The following is a 13,451-nucleotide window of genomic DNA, read 5'->3' as shown; positions in this document are numbered from 1 at the left end:
GGGGCAAGAGCTGCTTTTTTCACGTCGCTTCATTATTTACTTTCATAAAGTATTAGCTCGATAAGCAGCACCACCCAGTCTCTGGCTTTCAGACATGCCCTGGCCTCCTTTTCTCTCTCTCTCTCTCTCTCTCTCTCTCCTCAAGACACTCTGCATTTCAAATAAAGAGGCACTGAAGGAAGAGCAGCCCACATACAAGCTAAAGACATTTTCAGGTTCCTTCATGGCTCCAGCAGATGAAATCATCTGCATTCGCTGTGTCCAATGAGGCTAAAGCCCACAGGTCTATCATCTGTCAGCTGCATTCATGTGATATTTCAGCTCCACTGTAGGTGGATGTCACATGATGTCACATCCTGCTTTGATGGACAGGAAGTCGTGCTGGAGAGCCGGTGTCTAAAAAAAGCTGCTGGATTGTTTCCAGGAAGCTTTAAAACCAGCAGGGCTGGTGGCACATGAGAGTGAATGTCCTGTACTGGGACCAGAGCTAGTAAAATCTGAAAATGGTCATTTATTTGGCAGTAAATGGAGAATAATTGCACAATAAGAAAGTTTTACATAGTGGATGACCTTGAGTGTGTACACAAAGTGGATGGGTCAAGTAAAAAGTTAGAGAAACAAGAGATCTGTAACAACTGAGGTAAAAATGTCTTTGTGTAGTTCTCAGTCTTTAAATTAGTGTTATTTATAAGCAAACACAAGCTATAATAATTTTATACCTGATTTTGTGCATGAAATAAATCAATGGATCTTTTAACATCATAAAACAGTAAAAACATCAGATTTTAGTGAGGAACAGAATCACCTGCGACAGTTCCTCCTTGAAAGCGTAATGAGCACACGAGGAAAGTCAAAGTAAATATTAAATAGTTGCATACTGAGTCACCCAACAGAAGTCCATGTGTGAGTTTAGGTGTTATTTGATTTCCCCGCAGTCAGTTATGACAATTTTCTTGATCACACCGCCGTCGTGTAAACCAAAGGATTCCATCTTGGTGACAATGTCCATCCCTTCTTTCACCTGCCCGAACACCACGTGTTTACCATCAAGCCTGTGAGGAGACAGAGACACAGAAACTGGTTTTAGCAGCTGGTAAGTGATTACATTTGAATGCAGCAAGTAAAAATGGCTCATTAAAGAGTATTTTACCATTCGGTCTTAGTCGTGCTGATAAAGAACTGCGAGCCGTTGGTGTTTGGCCCTGAATTAGCCATTGAAAGGGTTCCTGCAGAGAATGAAAAGCCAACAAATAAATCAATTAAATGTTATGCAGTCAACAAGATCTTGACCTCCTTTCACCAGTGAACCAATGAAAACTGTGTTCAGGCCTGACTGCAGCACAAAAGAAGCATGACAAGTCAACAGCTGTGTTAGATGAAGGCCTGTTTCTCTTTTCTGAAACTGACGCAAACTTTAACATGCAATAGTTTAAAACGAAGCACAAAATAATCAGCATGTGGATTAAGTTTATTCAAGCAAGGAGTTATTTTGATTAGTGCCTGTTGACTAGAAAGTAGGTCATTCACCTGGGGATTGCAAAATCCATATAGCCAGTGATTTTAGTGCTGTATGAGATTAGCACTGCCATCTAGTGGAGAGGCAGGTATATGAAATACAGCCAATACAAAACCTGACAAAATGATACTGTTAGGAAAGAGTGTGTCACAATATACACATAATAAAACCTGCTGTCTAGAATTATGTTCCTAATCACTCAATATGCCGAATGTTTTTTCAATTGACTGATCAAAGTAAAATAATGTTACAAGAACAGTCTTGGACTTACTTGTTTTGTCTGAACAAATAATAAAAACCTTAATATATTCAATTTACAATGATATAAAACAGAATAAACCAGCAAATCCCCACATTTGGGAAACTGGAACTAGAGAATACTTGGCATTTTTGCTTGATAAATGACGATTAAATCCCCCATCTGATAAGATTTATGCTTTTAGATGTTTTGTAACAGAAAGTGTATGAAACCCCCCTGGAAAACCTCTCATGGACCCCTGAGGGTCTTTGGACCTCACTTTGAGAACCACTGATTTAATTGACTACTTTTTTCAGCACTAAACAAAACACTCCAAAGCACAGATGCATGAAAAAATAAATCATGGATGGATGCAGGATTGTCTGTTTTGTCCTTGAGATAAAGTAGAGATGTACCTGCTCCAGTGTGTTTTAATTTAAAGTTTTCATCTTTGAAGGTTTTGCCATATATAGATTTCCCTCCTGTGCCGTTGTGTTTGGTGATATCTCCCCCCTGTGACAGAGGACATGCAGCATCAACAGACAATAAACTCTACACCTGTATGTATAATATCTTCACTGTGATCTTACCTGACACATGAACTCAGGTATGACCCTGTGAAACACACATCCTTTATATCCAAAGCCATGCTCCCCGGTACACAGTGCTCTGAAGTTTTCTGCCAAATGAAAACAGATGTCTGTTTATTAGTATCAACACAAAACAGGGCCAGCTAAAACTTTAACTACTGTAGTGATATTATGGATATTAGCAGTTGAAGGTACCTGCAGTTTTTGGCACTTTATCTGCATTCAACTGCAAGATAATACAAATCACATTGAAATTCATGGGTTACACTATGCAAAGCACTGCCCTTATATGTGCATGTTTGACTACTGAGACATGCTGCAGGTGGAGAGGCTAACGCTTATAGCTAGCTAGCTACCTCGATGATTATTCTTCCAAGAGGCTCTTTGTCGGCCTCGATGTCCAGAAACACGACCGGGTTCACGGCGGGACCGGAGGACAGCAGCCTGGCAGCGGCGATGCCCAGCGGGCTGTATCTCATGCGGTTTTTAACCTGATACATGGCTCATCAGCTGACAGGGTGACCTGCAGGCCATGGGTGCTGCTGATGTTTACGTGTGACGTCACACAGCGGTGGAGGCCTAAACAGCGACATCACGTGGGAGATTTAGGAACAACTTCAACTTCAATCCAGAGATCTGATTTTGCAAAGAACTCCTAGACTGCTTTTTATTTATTTTATACTCTGTCTCTGAGTAACTTGGTGTGTTATCCTGTTCATCCTTTAAACAAGAATATTTGACTTTGTTTATATAACTCAACAATAAAAATTTAATGAATTAATTTAGATTAGATGAAGACTGTTTGGCTCACTGGTAACATTTACAAAGCTTACAATATTTCTCTCATTCAGTCATATTTATTTTTCAATTAGTGGGCACCAGAAGTGTCTTTTCCATTCTGCTTTGTTTTGTCTTTGTTCACTTTGGATCAGATCACTGTTTTCCTGCTTTAAACTACTGACTGTGATGAGAAACAATTCCCCCTTTAAACAAATGTTACATTGTCCAAATACCAAAACTTACTTGCTTCATTTGTGCCCAAAAATAGGGTTGGCAATTTGTCCAAAACTGGGATTTTACAACTTTATAATGTTCCTGTCAAGTGGTCATCAGTATGTATGTGAAACTGCATCTGTATCACCTGCAGGAGGATAAGACCAAAAACACTTTTTTAAATAGTTGATATATATATATATATATATATATATATATATATATATATATATATATATATATATATATATATATATATATATAAAATATTGTTCTTATCAACTACAAAGCCAAAGTTAGCTTTGATGTTGCTTACCCAGTAAATCTATCAATGTTTCATCTTCATGACAAACAGTGATGCCTGTAAATCTGAAAATGCATGATGATGCTAATTTTAATATCCCTATTATTTGGTGCCCTTCAGGTGTTGCCAAAGTTGACTGACGCCAGCCAGGAGGGAACTTTATCATCAACATCATTAGTCTTAGTATAGTAATCTCAGGTACACTGAATGGATCAGAACCACGGTGAATATGACACTGAGTGCTGGTTTTTCACATTCCTCTATATGGACCTTTTTGGTTGTTGAAATTTACCTCAAGAATCCTGATGCAGCCGCAGAATTACTGAGTTTATTTTTGTTTAAGCTATGTGGATCACTCACCCCATTGCTCAGACGCTCACAGTAGTTTTACAGCTCCAATCCAATCTGTGACTCACTAATTAATCAAGAAAAAAAAAGCTGCAAATGATTTGCTACAGTAATTGAATCAATCTGCTTTCTTTCGTATACATTTCTGCTCACTTGATAAGAGATTTGCATGTCTACATTTTAAATAACTACTGTTAGCTTATGAATTAACTAATTATTTACGTGGTGAAATAGACCTTTTTCACAGCAGATATTTGAACTTTTCATAGTAGGAAAAGAACAGGTGTTACTAATAACATTAACGACACCAGCTTGCACAATACCAGGACCCTGAAACTGAAGCTGCTAAATTGAATTCAGACATCGTTAATTTTATTATTTACCACTGTGCTTTTCCTACTGTGACATGTCAAAACATCTTCTGTGAAAAACACTTATTTATCAAATTTGTGCTATTCCAGCTTGTAAAAAAACACTATTGACATGTGCAATGATTTTTTATGTATTTCATGTGTGAGTCTATTTGCAAAAACTATGTATCTTTTTTTTGATGATTGTGGAGTATGTGCTGGCTTAATTATGCTGGTTGCACTTTGTATGTCAAGAGACACAGGACATTGAATATGTTTCATCTGAATACATATTTATTAGATAAATATTAGGATGTCACGTCATCTAACTACATACAGATTTGCAAGACTAAAAATCACAATGTTTTTCTGACCAGTTTAGAATATGAAATGATTGTACATAGAATGTACAAAACCAAAGAGACAACTGCCACTTGTTGTGCCAATCACTTCAGATTGTACCTTTATAGCATATTTTTGCCAAATTGCATAAAAATTATAAATTTGACAAAATTTTTTACAAACTGTAAATTTGGAAACAACCCCTAAGAGCCACTCGAGGCTCAATGTCTCCAAGTCCCAATTATACCTCAAAAGGTTTTAATAATTTTGTAGCACCTTTATAAAGTACACAGGTAATAGAGAAATACACAGAAGTTTAATATTACACAAAGGAAAATTGTCTTTTTTCTTGGAAACCCCGCGTGGAGGGGTACATAAAGTATCTTACATTAATGAACAGGCGTGGTTAGAGAGGTCTGCACAGACGCAATCAAACACAGACTCATTTTCCCAATTCAATGTCTGACAGGAGGATGCAAGCTTTACAAATTCTAAATACACTATGCACACTCCCCCTGGAGAAAATGAATACATTTCTGTTAACGTGTCTCTATTTGTCATTTACATTATATACACATATCCCTTACATCCCCACCCCACCCTTTGCCACAATCTCCCCTTGTAATGCAAACAGGAGGAAGTTTCCCCCCAAATTTTCATTTTATAATGTTAATTGCATTCTCTTTTAAATCCTCAACTCAATTTCCATTGTCTGCATTCAGACAGTACAATATGTATCGCTCAAATTTCTAGATGTGTTTTTGTGAAAGGTTACAGTTACACACTGTGTAGGGAGATAAAATATCCCAACGCGGCAGTGCATTGTCTTTAACAAACATATAAACGAAGAAAAACAACATCTGATCCTTCAGCTGTGTCATATGCAGGTGATTTGATCAACTTTAAAGACCAGTAAAGACATATTTGGTTCTTCAAAAGGATTACAAATCTCAAACTGGGGAACTTTTAGCTTCCAACACACAGCATACTTTAAATTCATTGACTGTACTGCATAAAACTGTGTAAACCAAATTATACCTGTCATTAAAAACACTGGACATAAAATAATAACTTAAAACTTGAAACAATATAAAATGTGATGAAAATACACAAATCATGTTCACACATTTTTGCAAAGTATGGTTATCAAAAGTTCATATTAGGCCTCGAAACAATCCAAAGGGCATTTTGCACATTCTCACTTTAAATAACGAGCATGTTCCAATAATATTAAACAAATATTTTTGGGAGAAATTTGGACCTCAAAGCTGCATTAACAATCTTTTTAGACAGAAAATCAGCTCATGTAAAGCTGACATATTTTTAGATACAAAAAGAGAGAAAATAATAACAAAAATAACTCACTTATAACTTGCCTGCTGAGTAATTGAAATATTCCTTTTCACTGATGCATTGCCACAGGGTGATGGAAAAACCGTACACCAATACACAGGTACTCAACAAGGCCAGTGAGAGTGCATTTGGATCAATTCATTACAATATCGGACTGGTTATCAGGGATTGTGTGCATGTGTTTGTGAGTGTGTGTGTAGTCCTTAACAGACATACAGTACCGTGTAGTTGCCAGTAATAGATAGGTACAGTACTGTACAGTCACAAAGTATTCACAAAGGGTATATACAACAGCCTTGGAAACACTGTTGGATCATGCAGGATGTTTTTTCCCCAAAAAAAGGATGCAGTTCAACAGTAACAAAACAACAAAAGGAAAAGTCAATAGAATCACACAGATGTTTTCTATAAAATACAGTAATTTAAAAACTTCTGTAGATGTCTGTAGGATGTTTTACCAACGTAATATCCAGGCCCAAACCCTTAACAAAAAGTATAAGAACTTTGGTGATGTGTATTTGATTAGTTTCAATGTGGGACAAAGATAAAACACACAATAAAGGAAGACAATTTAAAAAAGAACAGATGAGTTTGAAATAAAATAATAAATATAAAGATGAGAGAAAATGATTTGATCAAGCACATTTAGGCTGGACAAAGACAACAGGAGCCATTGGCACACATGCACTTGTGAACAAAAATGGTGCTGAATTTGATGAGGAAGAGCGAAACGTTACAATAAATACCACAAGAAAGACTGCAGACCCAATGGAGAAAAAAAAAGGACTGAGACAGCTCTCAAGGTGGATTGTTTTCTCGTTCTTCCATTCAATGTTTTTCTTCCTTTCTCTGTCTCAAACTTTCTCTCCAAAAGAGAACACACACACGCAAACATACACACACACACACACACAACGTTGCACAATGTGCGCTCATTTTCCTCTGTTGACACTCGAGGACATTTTAGCTCGTCCTTTCAGTGCTCTGATTCTGATGAGGTCGTGCTGAGTTCCAGTTAGTCAACTGTCACATACACACACACGCACGCTCACACACACACGCGCACACACACACGCACACACAGGGAAGTAGGGGGTCAAAGGGCATGGCATGTGCCAAAGTTTTGGAAGAACACATTTCAAATAGGATAAAAACACTCTTAAAAGACAATGTTTTTTTTCCCCTCGGATTCTTGTCTTTTCTCACAAAAGGAAAATCATGAAAATAAAAAAAAAGCTACAACACTTTTCCTAGAGCCCACAAAGGCTCTTGTCTCCTCGGTGTTGTTCACACATGATGATTATAGCTGCACAGTTTTCAGTTGAAAAGTCACAAATATCATATATGTATATATATAATATCACTTTAGTGCCCGCCAACATGGCTGTAAATGGTGTGTTTAGAGTCAGAGGCGGTGGAACTGGTGCGTGGAATCTTTACACGAGGACAAAAAGGGAGTGTGGGGGATGAGTGGCGTTCCTGCCTTCTCCCTTGGAGTTCCTGAAACAGGTGCCTCTTTTCAGCCGTGCTCCTATGCCACACATTATCTGTTGAGAGACCATGTGTTATGTGTGTGCGTGTGTGAGCATAGGAAGCTGCTTGAAGTGTCGATCGGAGGTCGGTGACGTGTGTGTGGACGGACAGTCAAACACGTCACGACTCCTGTAGGTCAGAGGAGGCTTTTGAATGGGAGGTGAGGGGCTAGTTGTTCTCGAAGAGGGAGAGAAGGTCGTCGTTGCTGTTGGCGGGAAGGTCGGGGGGATCCAGGTATGATAGTAACTCGTCTGGGTTGGCCAGCTCTGGAAGCAGCTGTGGATAAGAGGCAGAAGGAGATGATGAGCGGCGAGGCTAAACAACCTGAAAACATGTTTATCTTTCTGACGCTGAAAGGAGAGTGAATCAAATTGAGAGTCCACAAACAAGAGCAGGAAGCAAAGACGTGAGAGCAGCTGCAGCAGACAATGTTAGCTGAAAACAGGTAGCTTATGGCGCCCAAAGCAGATACACTTACATCCAGGGAGGGTTCAGGCATATCCTGGGCTCCCTGACCCATCTGCCCATCTGAGGAGGGGTTAAAGTTCAGATCGCTGTGGGGGTGACTGTTCTGCCCAGGCTGCTGAGGCTGCGGCTGAGGCTGCGACTGGCGAGGCGGCTGCGATGATTGGCCGCTGTGATGCAAGGGCGGCCCTGACTGGCCACTGTGATGCAAGGGCGGCCCTGTTTGGCTGCCAGGGTGGGGAGACGCATGCAAGCTCTGCTGCATGGAGTTATGTGACTGATCGGGATGGGACATCTGCAGGTGCGAGAGGAAGACAGGGAGCGACAGAGATGGAGAGTGTAAAAACAAGGAGGAAGATACAGTGAGAGACACAGAGAGTGAAGGAGAGGGTGTTAAGGAGGGGGGAAGGGGGGCGGGGGGGGGGGGTGGGAAGAAAGGGAGGAAAAGTGAAATGAGTCCCAGCGTGAGTAATATGGAACAGGCCTTTCGAAATGGAAGCTGTGATCAGCAGACATGTACAGCTGCAACATTATACGGTGACATGAGTATGTGAGCATGACTGAGCACACATGCTGGCTAGAGGCACAGGCTGCACCTTGTTCACATAACAAATCTGAGCTTCATTTTTTTAGTTTGGGACAGATTCTTTGCAGATATATTCTCCACATCTATTCCCAAAATAAGCAGAAGACGCATGAAGCTAAAAAATAAGACCAAATGTATTCCTCATTTTCCTACAAGCAGGGTGCGATTTGCTGGGGGGGGGTATCCCCCCCCCACTGGTCTATATATCCCTGCATCTGCTGAGTTATTTTTATTCCCGGTGGGGACAAAAATTTATCCCCCTCAAAGTGATTTATGCTGCTTCACCCACAGACCATATAAAATATCTAAAATAAAAATAGGCTATTTAAAAAAAATCTAAGTAAAGCACTGCAACATGAGAACAGTCTGTAGTGCAAATAACAATAAAATCAGTATGCAATAAATGGACCAAGGGTTGCCTCCTTCCCTGCTCAGAGATTTGCAGAGATGTGGGTAAAAGAGGGGCGACACATTGCAGATGACCCCTCCACAGAAAAGCATAAAAAGAGGACATAAGTCCGTCATCAAAGCAGACTCAGTCAGACAAGTAGGCATATCCTGTAGCCTATTTATTTTTATGATGACAGCACGTTGTGTGACTATTTTCTATTTGATATTGACGTTAGCTGTGTGCTGTGCATAGAGCTGAATTAAACAGTGACTTGTAAGAATGACATTAAGTGTATTGGCACGTCTGTGCCAATACAGATGTGCCAGTGTTGGGAGAGTGTTAGGAGATGTGTTGGGAGATGTTAAATCAGCATTTAACCTTTTGTTTTGTTATATACTGTATGAGCACATCTCCTATGTGTCTGCATGAGGAAAGGACAAGGCGTGAACTTGACATCACATCGCTGACAGTGAAAATATTGTCCCACTTGATGATTTAAAAAAATAAAAAGTATTAAAATATTCCTGCAAATGCAGTGGCCAAGTTCATGTTTCATAATTGTTTTATAAATGTCACTGTAACAGCTGCAAGAAATAGACTAATAGGCTCCATAGTCTATATAGGCCCACTGTGGTTCTGATTTATTTTCATTAATAAAAACATTCCAAAAACATCCCCCCTTCTGATTTTTTCACAAATCGCACCGTAACTGCAAGCTATTGGTATACTTTATTCACCACTATCATACTGGTATAGCATAATGGCAGAAGAACACTATCAGCCCTGTAAGTCGACCCTACTTACTGCGTCATTCATGCCGTGACTGAGGGGCTTGTCTTGGGAAAGAAGACCACCAGGTCCATCTGGGGGGTGGGAGAGCTGGGGGCCATGGATGAAGTCATTCATGGGGGGACCTCCTCCACCTCCTCCTCCAACTCCACCAGCGGGGTTCCCATGAGGGAAGTCAAAGTTCCCTTGGCTGTGGTAACTATTGCCTTTAAGGAGCAAAAACAAACATTTTTTTTGTCAAAAGGCTAACTGCAGTTTGGCTGTGCTAACTTGTTTGATAAATCCTTACTGTTGCAAAAAACTATCTTTTTAAAGTAGTTGCATAACTTAGATGCATGTTCCACTTTCTTACTGTTATGAAACTTTTATCAGGGCAATGAGGTTCAGCATAAAACTCTCCTTGGGGCTGTTTCTTTGTTTAATGCACTGGAGACACATCAATAGTTCCTGCTGTAAAATGCTAAATAGCTCACTTTTCCTACAAATGAGCTGACTATCCTGTTATTTGTCTACACAGTAGGATCCTGGCTGCTTTTCATTACCTGCTCCTGGGTAATCTCCCCCGTTGCCACTAGCATGTTGACCTGGGTGATGGGGGTAGGGGCTGGGGCCTGGTCCTGGCCCCGGACCAGGTCCTGGAACAGGGCCGGGCCCTAGCTGGGCAATCATCTCCATCACATTGGGCATGGTCATCTGACTGGGGCTCATGGTCTTAAAGCGCTTGGCAAGTGGTCCATCAGGGTCCTCTTTGATGTGTAGCTCAGACTTAATGGGGACAGGTCGCCAGCTACATGTCGGGTCTATAGTGACCTCCTCAAACTCTGAACTGTTGAAGGAGAAAGTGGAATGTGTTGGTTTAATTTCAGAACACATAAGTCAAAGTTATGGGTGAATTTATCAGATGAAAAGGAATAAAATCCTACTTTTGGATGGCGTTTAGAATTCCCCACATGTACTGGTCCACCTCCAGACCTTCTAATAATGCCGTTTTACTGAAAGGAGAAAAAAAACAATAGAATTCATCCATTAGAGACACTCTTTAACAGTCATTCCATCTTTACATCCCCAAAAAGTAACTTTTTCACTTACTTGCATACAGGACACCTCCATGTCCCCCTCTCACAGTTGAGCTGCAAGTAGGACTCCAGATCAAAGCACTGTGGAGAACAACACCACAAATTCTCATCACAATGAGTCCCATTCTTGGGAATATGAGACCATCTATCATGAAAAAACTTTTTACCACCTCTTTATATCTGAACAAACCTGGACATGTTTGCAGTCATGCCCTCGTGCGGGTAGCTGGATGCGCCGGAAGGTAATGGGACATTTCAGCGATACTTTAATGGCTGTCTGCTCCACGCCGTCTTCCCCATTAAGAGTGGTGTTGCCTGCCGAGGCTGCTGCGCTGCTGAAGTTCCTCTTAACTGAAAAGAGACAGCGTTTCAGAGAGAAAGTACTACTTTGTGAACAGTTGCAGGTGTATTTCAGGACATATTTAAAACAAACCATAAAAAAAACAGATGTGAGCTCATGTAATTGAGATGTACTTATGCATAATAACTACACTAAGAGACAAAATGAGCCATACTCTTGGTGATGCAGTGTTCTGCAGGAAGGAGTCTCTTCTTTAGGAGCCCCTGGAGGACGGATCGCACAGATGGCCTGTGGACCAGCTGCAGCACAAACAGGTGGGACTGCAAAGCAACACAAGAACATGAAAATAAACAGAATTAATACAGACAGCTGAACCTCAAGTCTATTTAGCACAACGCGAATACTAAGTTAATTCATCTGTGTGAGAATCATCACAGCTGATCTTTTTGTTGAATGGAAGAATTATATTTTTTGCACTTTCAGTGTTTGTACATTGTGTGCACACTCACACAACAGCAAGCAGTGACCGTTATCTGGATGGTGTTTCTCCCCGGTTGGCAGACGTGCTTCAGGTGCAAGGGTTTGTGGGAGGTTTTGTTGTCCCCCCTCTCGATGGTGAGGGGTGTGGCGTTGACGCTGACCTGGACGGACGCGGGCCAGTTGGTGTTCATCTGCCTGTCTTCGTGGTGGTAGCACTTAAACTGCAGCTCAAGGTCTGACCTACGGTGATAACAGGACAAGAGAGACAAAGGTGGGCTATAATATATATGTATATACATACATGTATATATGGGATCGGAGGCTTGTGTGGTGGTCTTACCTCCACATGAGGGTCTGGTGGACGGACGGTCGAAGGTGGAAGACGTGGTTACTGACAGCCAGGTTGTGTTCCAGGCGGAACGGCTCCAGCACCACCCCGTCCCTGACTGGGAACGTCAACCGCAGCTCCTCATTGGGGTTAGCTGGAAGTGAAGAAAAACAAGGGATTAGTTTTCTGAGAAGAAAAGAGCGTAAGGATAAAACAAATACATCATATGAACCAACTGCTGGAGTACTCACATGGAGGGGGCGGAAGTGCTGTCATATTTGGTTTCATGTCGGGTGGAAATGGGGGCTTCACATCCTGGTTTGGCGAAAGGTACGGTGGAATACTACTTCCTGGGGTCATAGGGGGTGTGGGGTTTCCAGGGACCGGAGAGTGAGGGTAGTTACCGGGCCTGGGGGGCTATAAAACACAGGAAAGTGCGATGATGAAAACATCTGTATAATCCATTTCACATACATGCCTCACAAGTCTTCACATACTTAAGTTAACAAACAGCACTTTTTTCTTTGGATAGGATGTGAAAACATACCCCATTTCCTTGGCTGTAGGAGTATCCACCACTAGAGAAGTTGGTGCTCTGACCGTTGAAGGGCTCTTGCTGTAAAGGAATTAGAGAGCAATAATGATTTGAAACAGGTCCTCAAAGCCCAATATCATGCATCTTGTTTTCAAAATGTGTTGCATTCAGGGCCAGAGCTATAAAAGTGACTGGTAATTTTTCTGGCTCTGCCTTTCACACAGTGCATGCTGGGATAGGCTCCAGCCCCTCCTCAAGTAAGAATAAATGTGTATAGAAAATGGATAATGTGGCATTTATGGAGAAGGTTGCAGCAGACCTTGTAGTACTGGCCCATGGGCATGCCAGGTGGGTATTGTCCTTGGCCCTGCTGCCCTGGCATCCTCTGTCCTGGATAGTTAGGAGAAGGCAGCGGCCTGGAGGCATTCGATGTGGGGTATTGCCCCTGCTGTGGTGGGAACTGACTGTTAGGCCCGTACTGCTGGCCCCCATAGCTTGCCTGGAGAAGGAAAGGTAAAGAAAAAAAATGTAAAAGAAGAAGTAAAGCACATATTAAGTTGCTATATGACAGAACTTTCCACTCACCTCCCCAGGATATGGCCTCTTCATCCCCTGCATGGGCATGCCTTGTCGAGGTCCTCCGGGATAGCCTTGCTGAGGCATCCTTTGGCCATGGGCGCCAAAAGGTCCCATGCCTGGGGTTCGAGCCTGGTTCATGCCCATGGGAGGCCCGCTCATATTAGGGTTGTTCATAGCTGATCCCATGCTGGCTGGATTCATGCCTCCGGGGGGGCCTCGTGGGCCTGGCTGGTTCATGAACTGGCTATTGTAAGCCTGAGTGGGGCCCATTTGGAACGATGAACACATCTGGAGGCAAAACAGAAGGTTCGAGTGTTTAATAACATTATTTTCAGTCTTAAGCAGGTGGCTGGA

General features: G+C 41.6%; 2 protein-coding genes across 9 annotated transcripts in view; both read right to left on the bottom strand.

The window, feature by feature from the left end:
- Positions 1 to 491: 491 nt before the first annotated feature.
- On the bottom strand, positions 492 to 2,923 carry ppifa (peptidylprolyl isomerase Fa). Its single transcript, XM_044372608.1, has 6 exons — positions 2,701 to 2,923; positions 2,540 to 2,570; positions 2,345 to 2,433; positions 2,171 to 2,267; positions 1,151 to 1,226; positions 492 to 1,052 (listed from the first exon to the last, which is right to left on the bottom strand). The coding sequence occupies exons 1-6, from the start codon at positions 2,842 to 2,844 to the stop codon at positions 917 to 919; spliced, it is 573 nt and encodes a 190-aa protein (XP_044228543.1). The 5' UTR covers positions 2,845 to 2,923; the 3' UTR covers positions 492 to 916.
- Positions 2,924 to 4,611: 1,688 nt separating this feature from the next.
- Positions 4,612 to 13,451, bottom strand: part of zmiz1a (zinc finger, MIZ-type containing 1a) — a 104,162-nt gene continuing 95,322 nt past the window's right edge. For 7 of the 8 annotated variants that reach the window (XM_044372554.1, XM_044372553.1, XM_044372558.1 and 4 more), the window contains 14 exons: positions 13,104 to 13,385; positions 12,838 to 13,017; positions 12,531 to 12,599; positions 12,235 to 12,400; positions 11,996 to 12,137; positions 11,685 to 11,895; positions 11,390 to 11,495; positions 11,065 to 11,225; positions 10,888 to 10,955; positions 10,722 to 10,790; positions 10,341 to 10,624; positions 9,814 to 10,004; positions 8,046 to 8,327; positions 4,612 to 7,843 (listed from right to left, as the gene is read on the bottom strand). In XM_044372554.1, coding sequence (XP_044228489.1) covers positions 7,736 to 7,843; positions 8,046 to 8,327; positions 9,814 to 10,004; positions 10,341 to 10,624; positions 10,722 to 10,790; positions 10,888 to 10,955; positions 11,065 to 11,225; positions 11,390 to 11,495; positions 11,685 to 11,895; positions 11,996 to 12,137; positions 12,235 to 12,400; positions 12,531 to 12,599; positions 12,838 to 13,017; positions 13,104 to 13,385 — 2,319 coding nt within the window. In that variant the 3' untranslated portion in view covers positions 4,612 to 7,735. The remainder of the gene's footprint in view (positions 7,844 to 8,045; positions 8,328 to 9,813; positions 10,005 to 10,340; positions 10,625 to 10,721; positions 10,791 to 10,887; positions 10,956 to 11,064; positions 11,226 to 11,389; positions 11,496 to 11,684; positions 11,896 to 11,995; positions 12,138 to 12,234; positions 12,401 to 12,530; positions 12,600 to 12,837; positions 13,018 to 13,103; positions 13,386 to 13,451) is intronic. The other variant, XM_044372559.1, reaches the window with a different exon arrangement.

Source organism: Thunnus albacares, chromosome 14, assembly GCF_914725855.1.
Source record: "Thunnus albacares chromosome 14, fThuAlb1.1, whole genome shotgun sequence".
Taxonomy (NCBI): domain Eukaryota; kingdom Metazoa; phylum Chordata; class Actinopteri; order Scombriformes; family Scombridae; genus Thunnus; species Thunnus albacares.
Note: the sequence above shows the minus strand (reverse complement) of the source record. Positions and strands in the feature narration are given on the sequence as shown.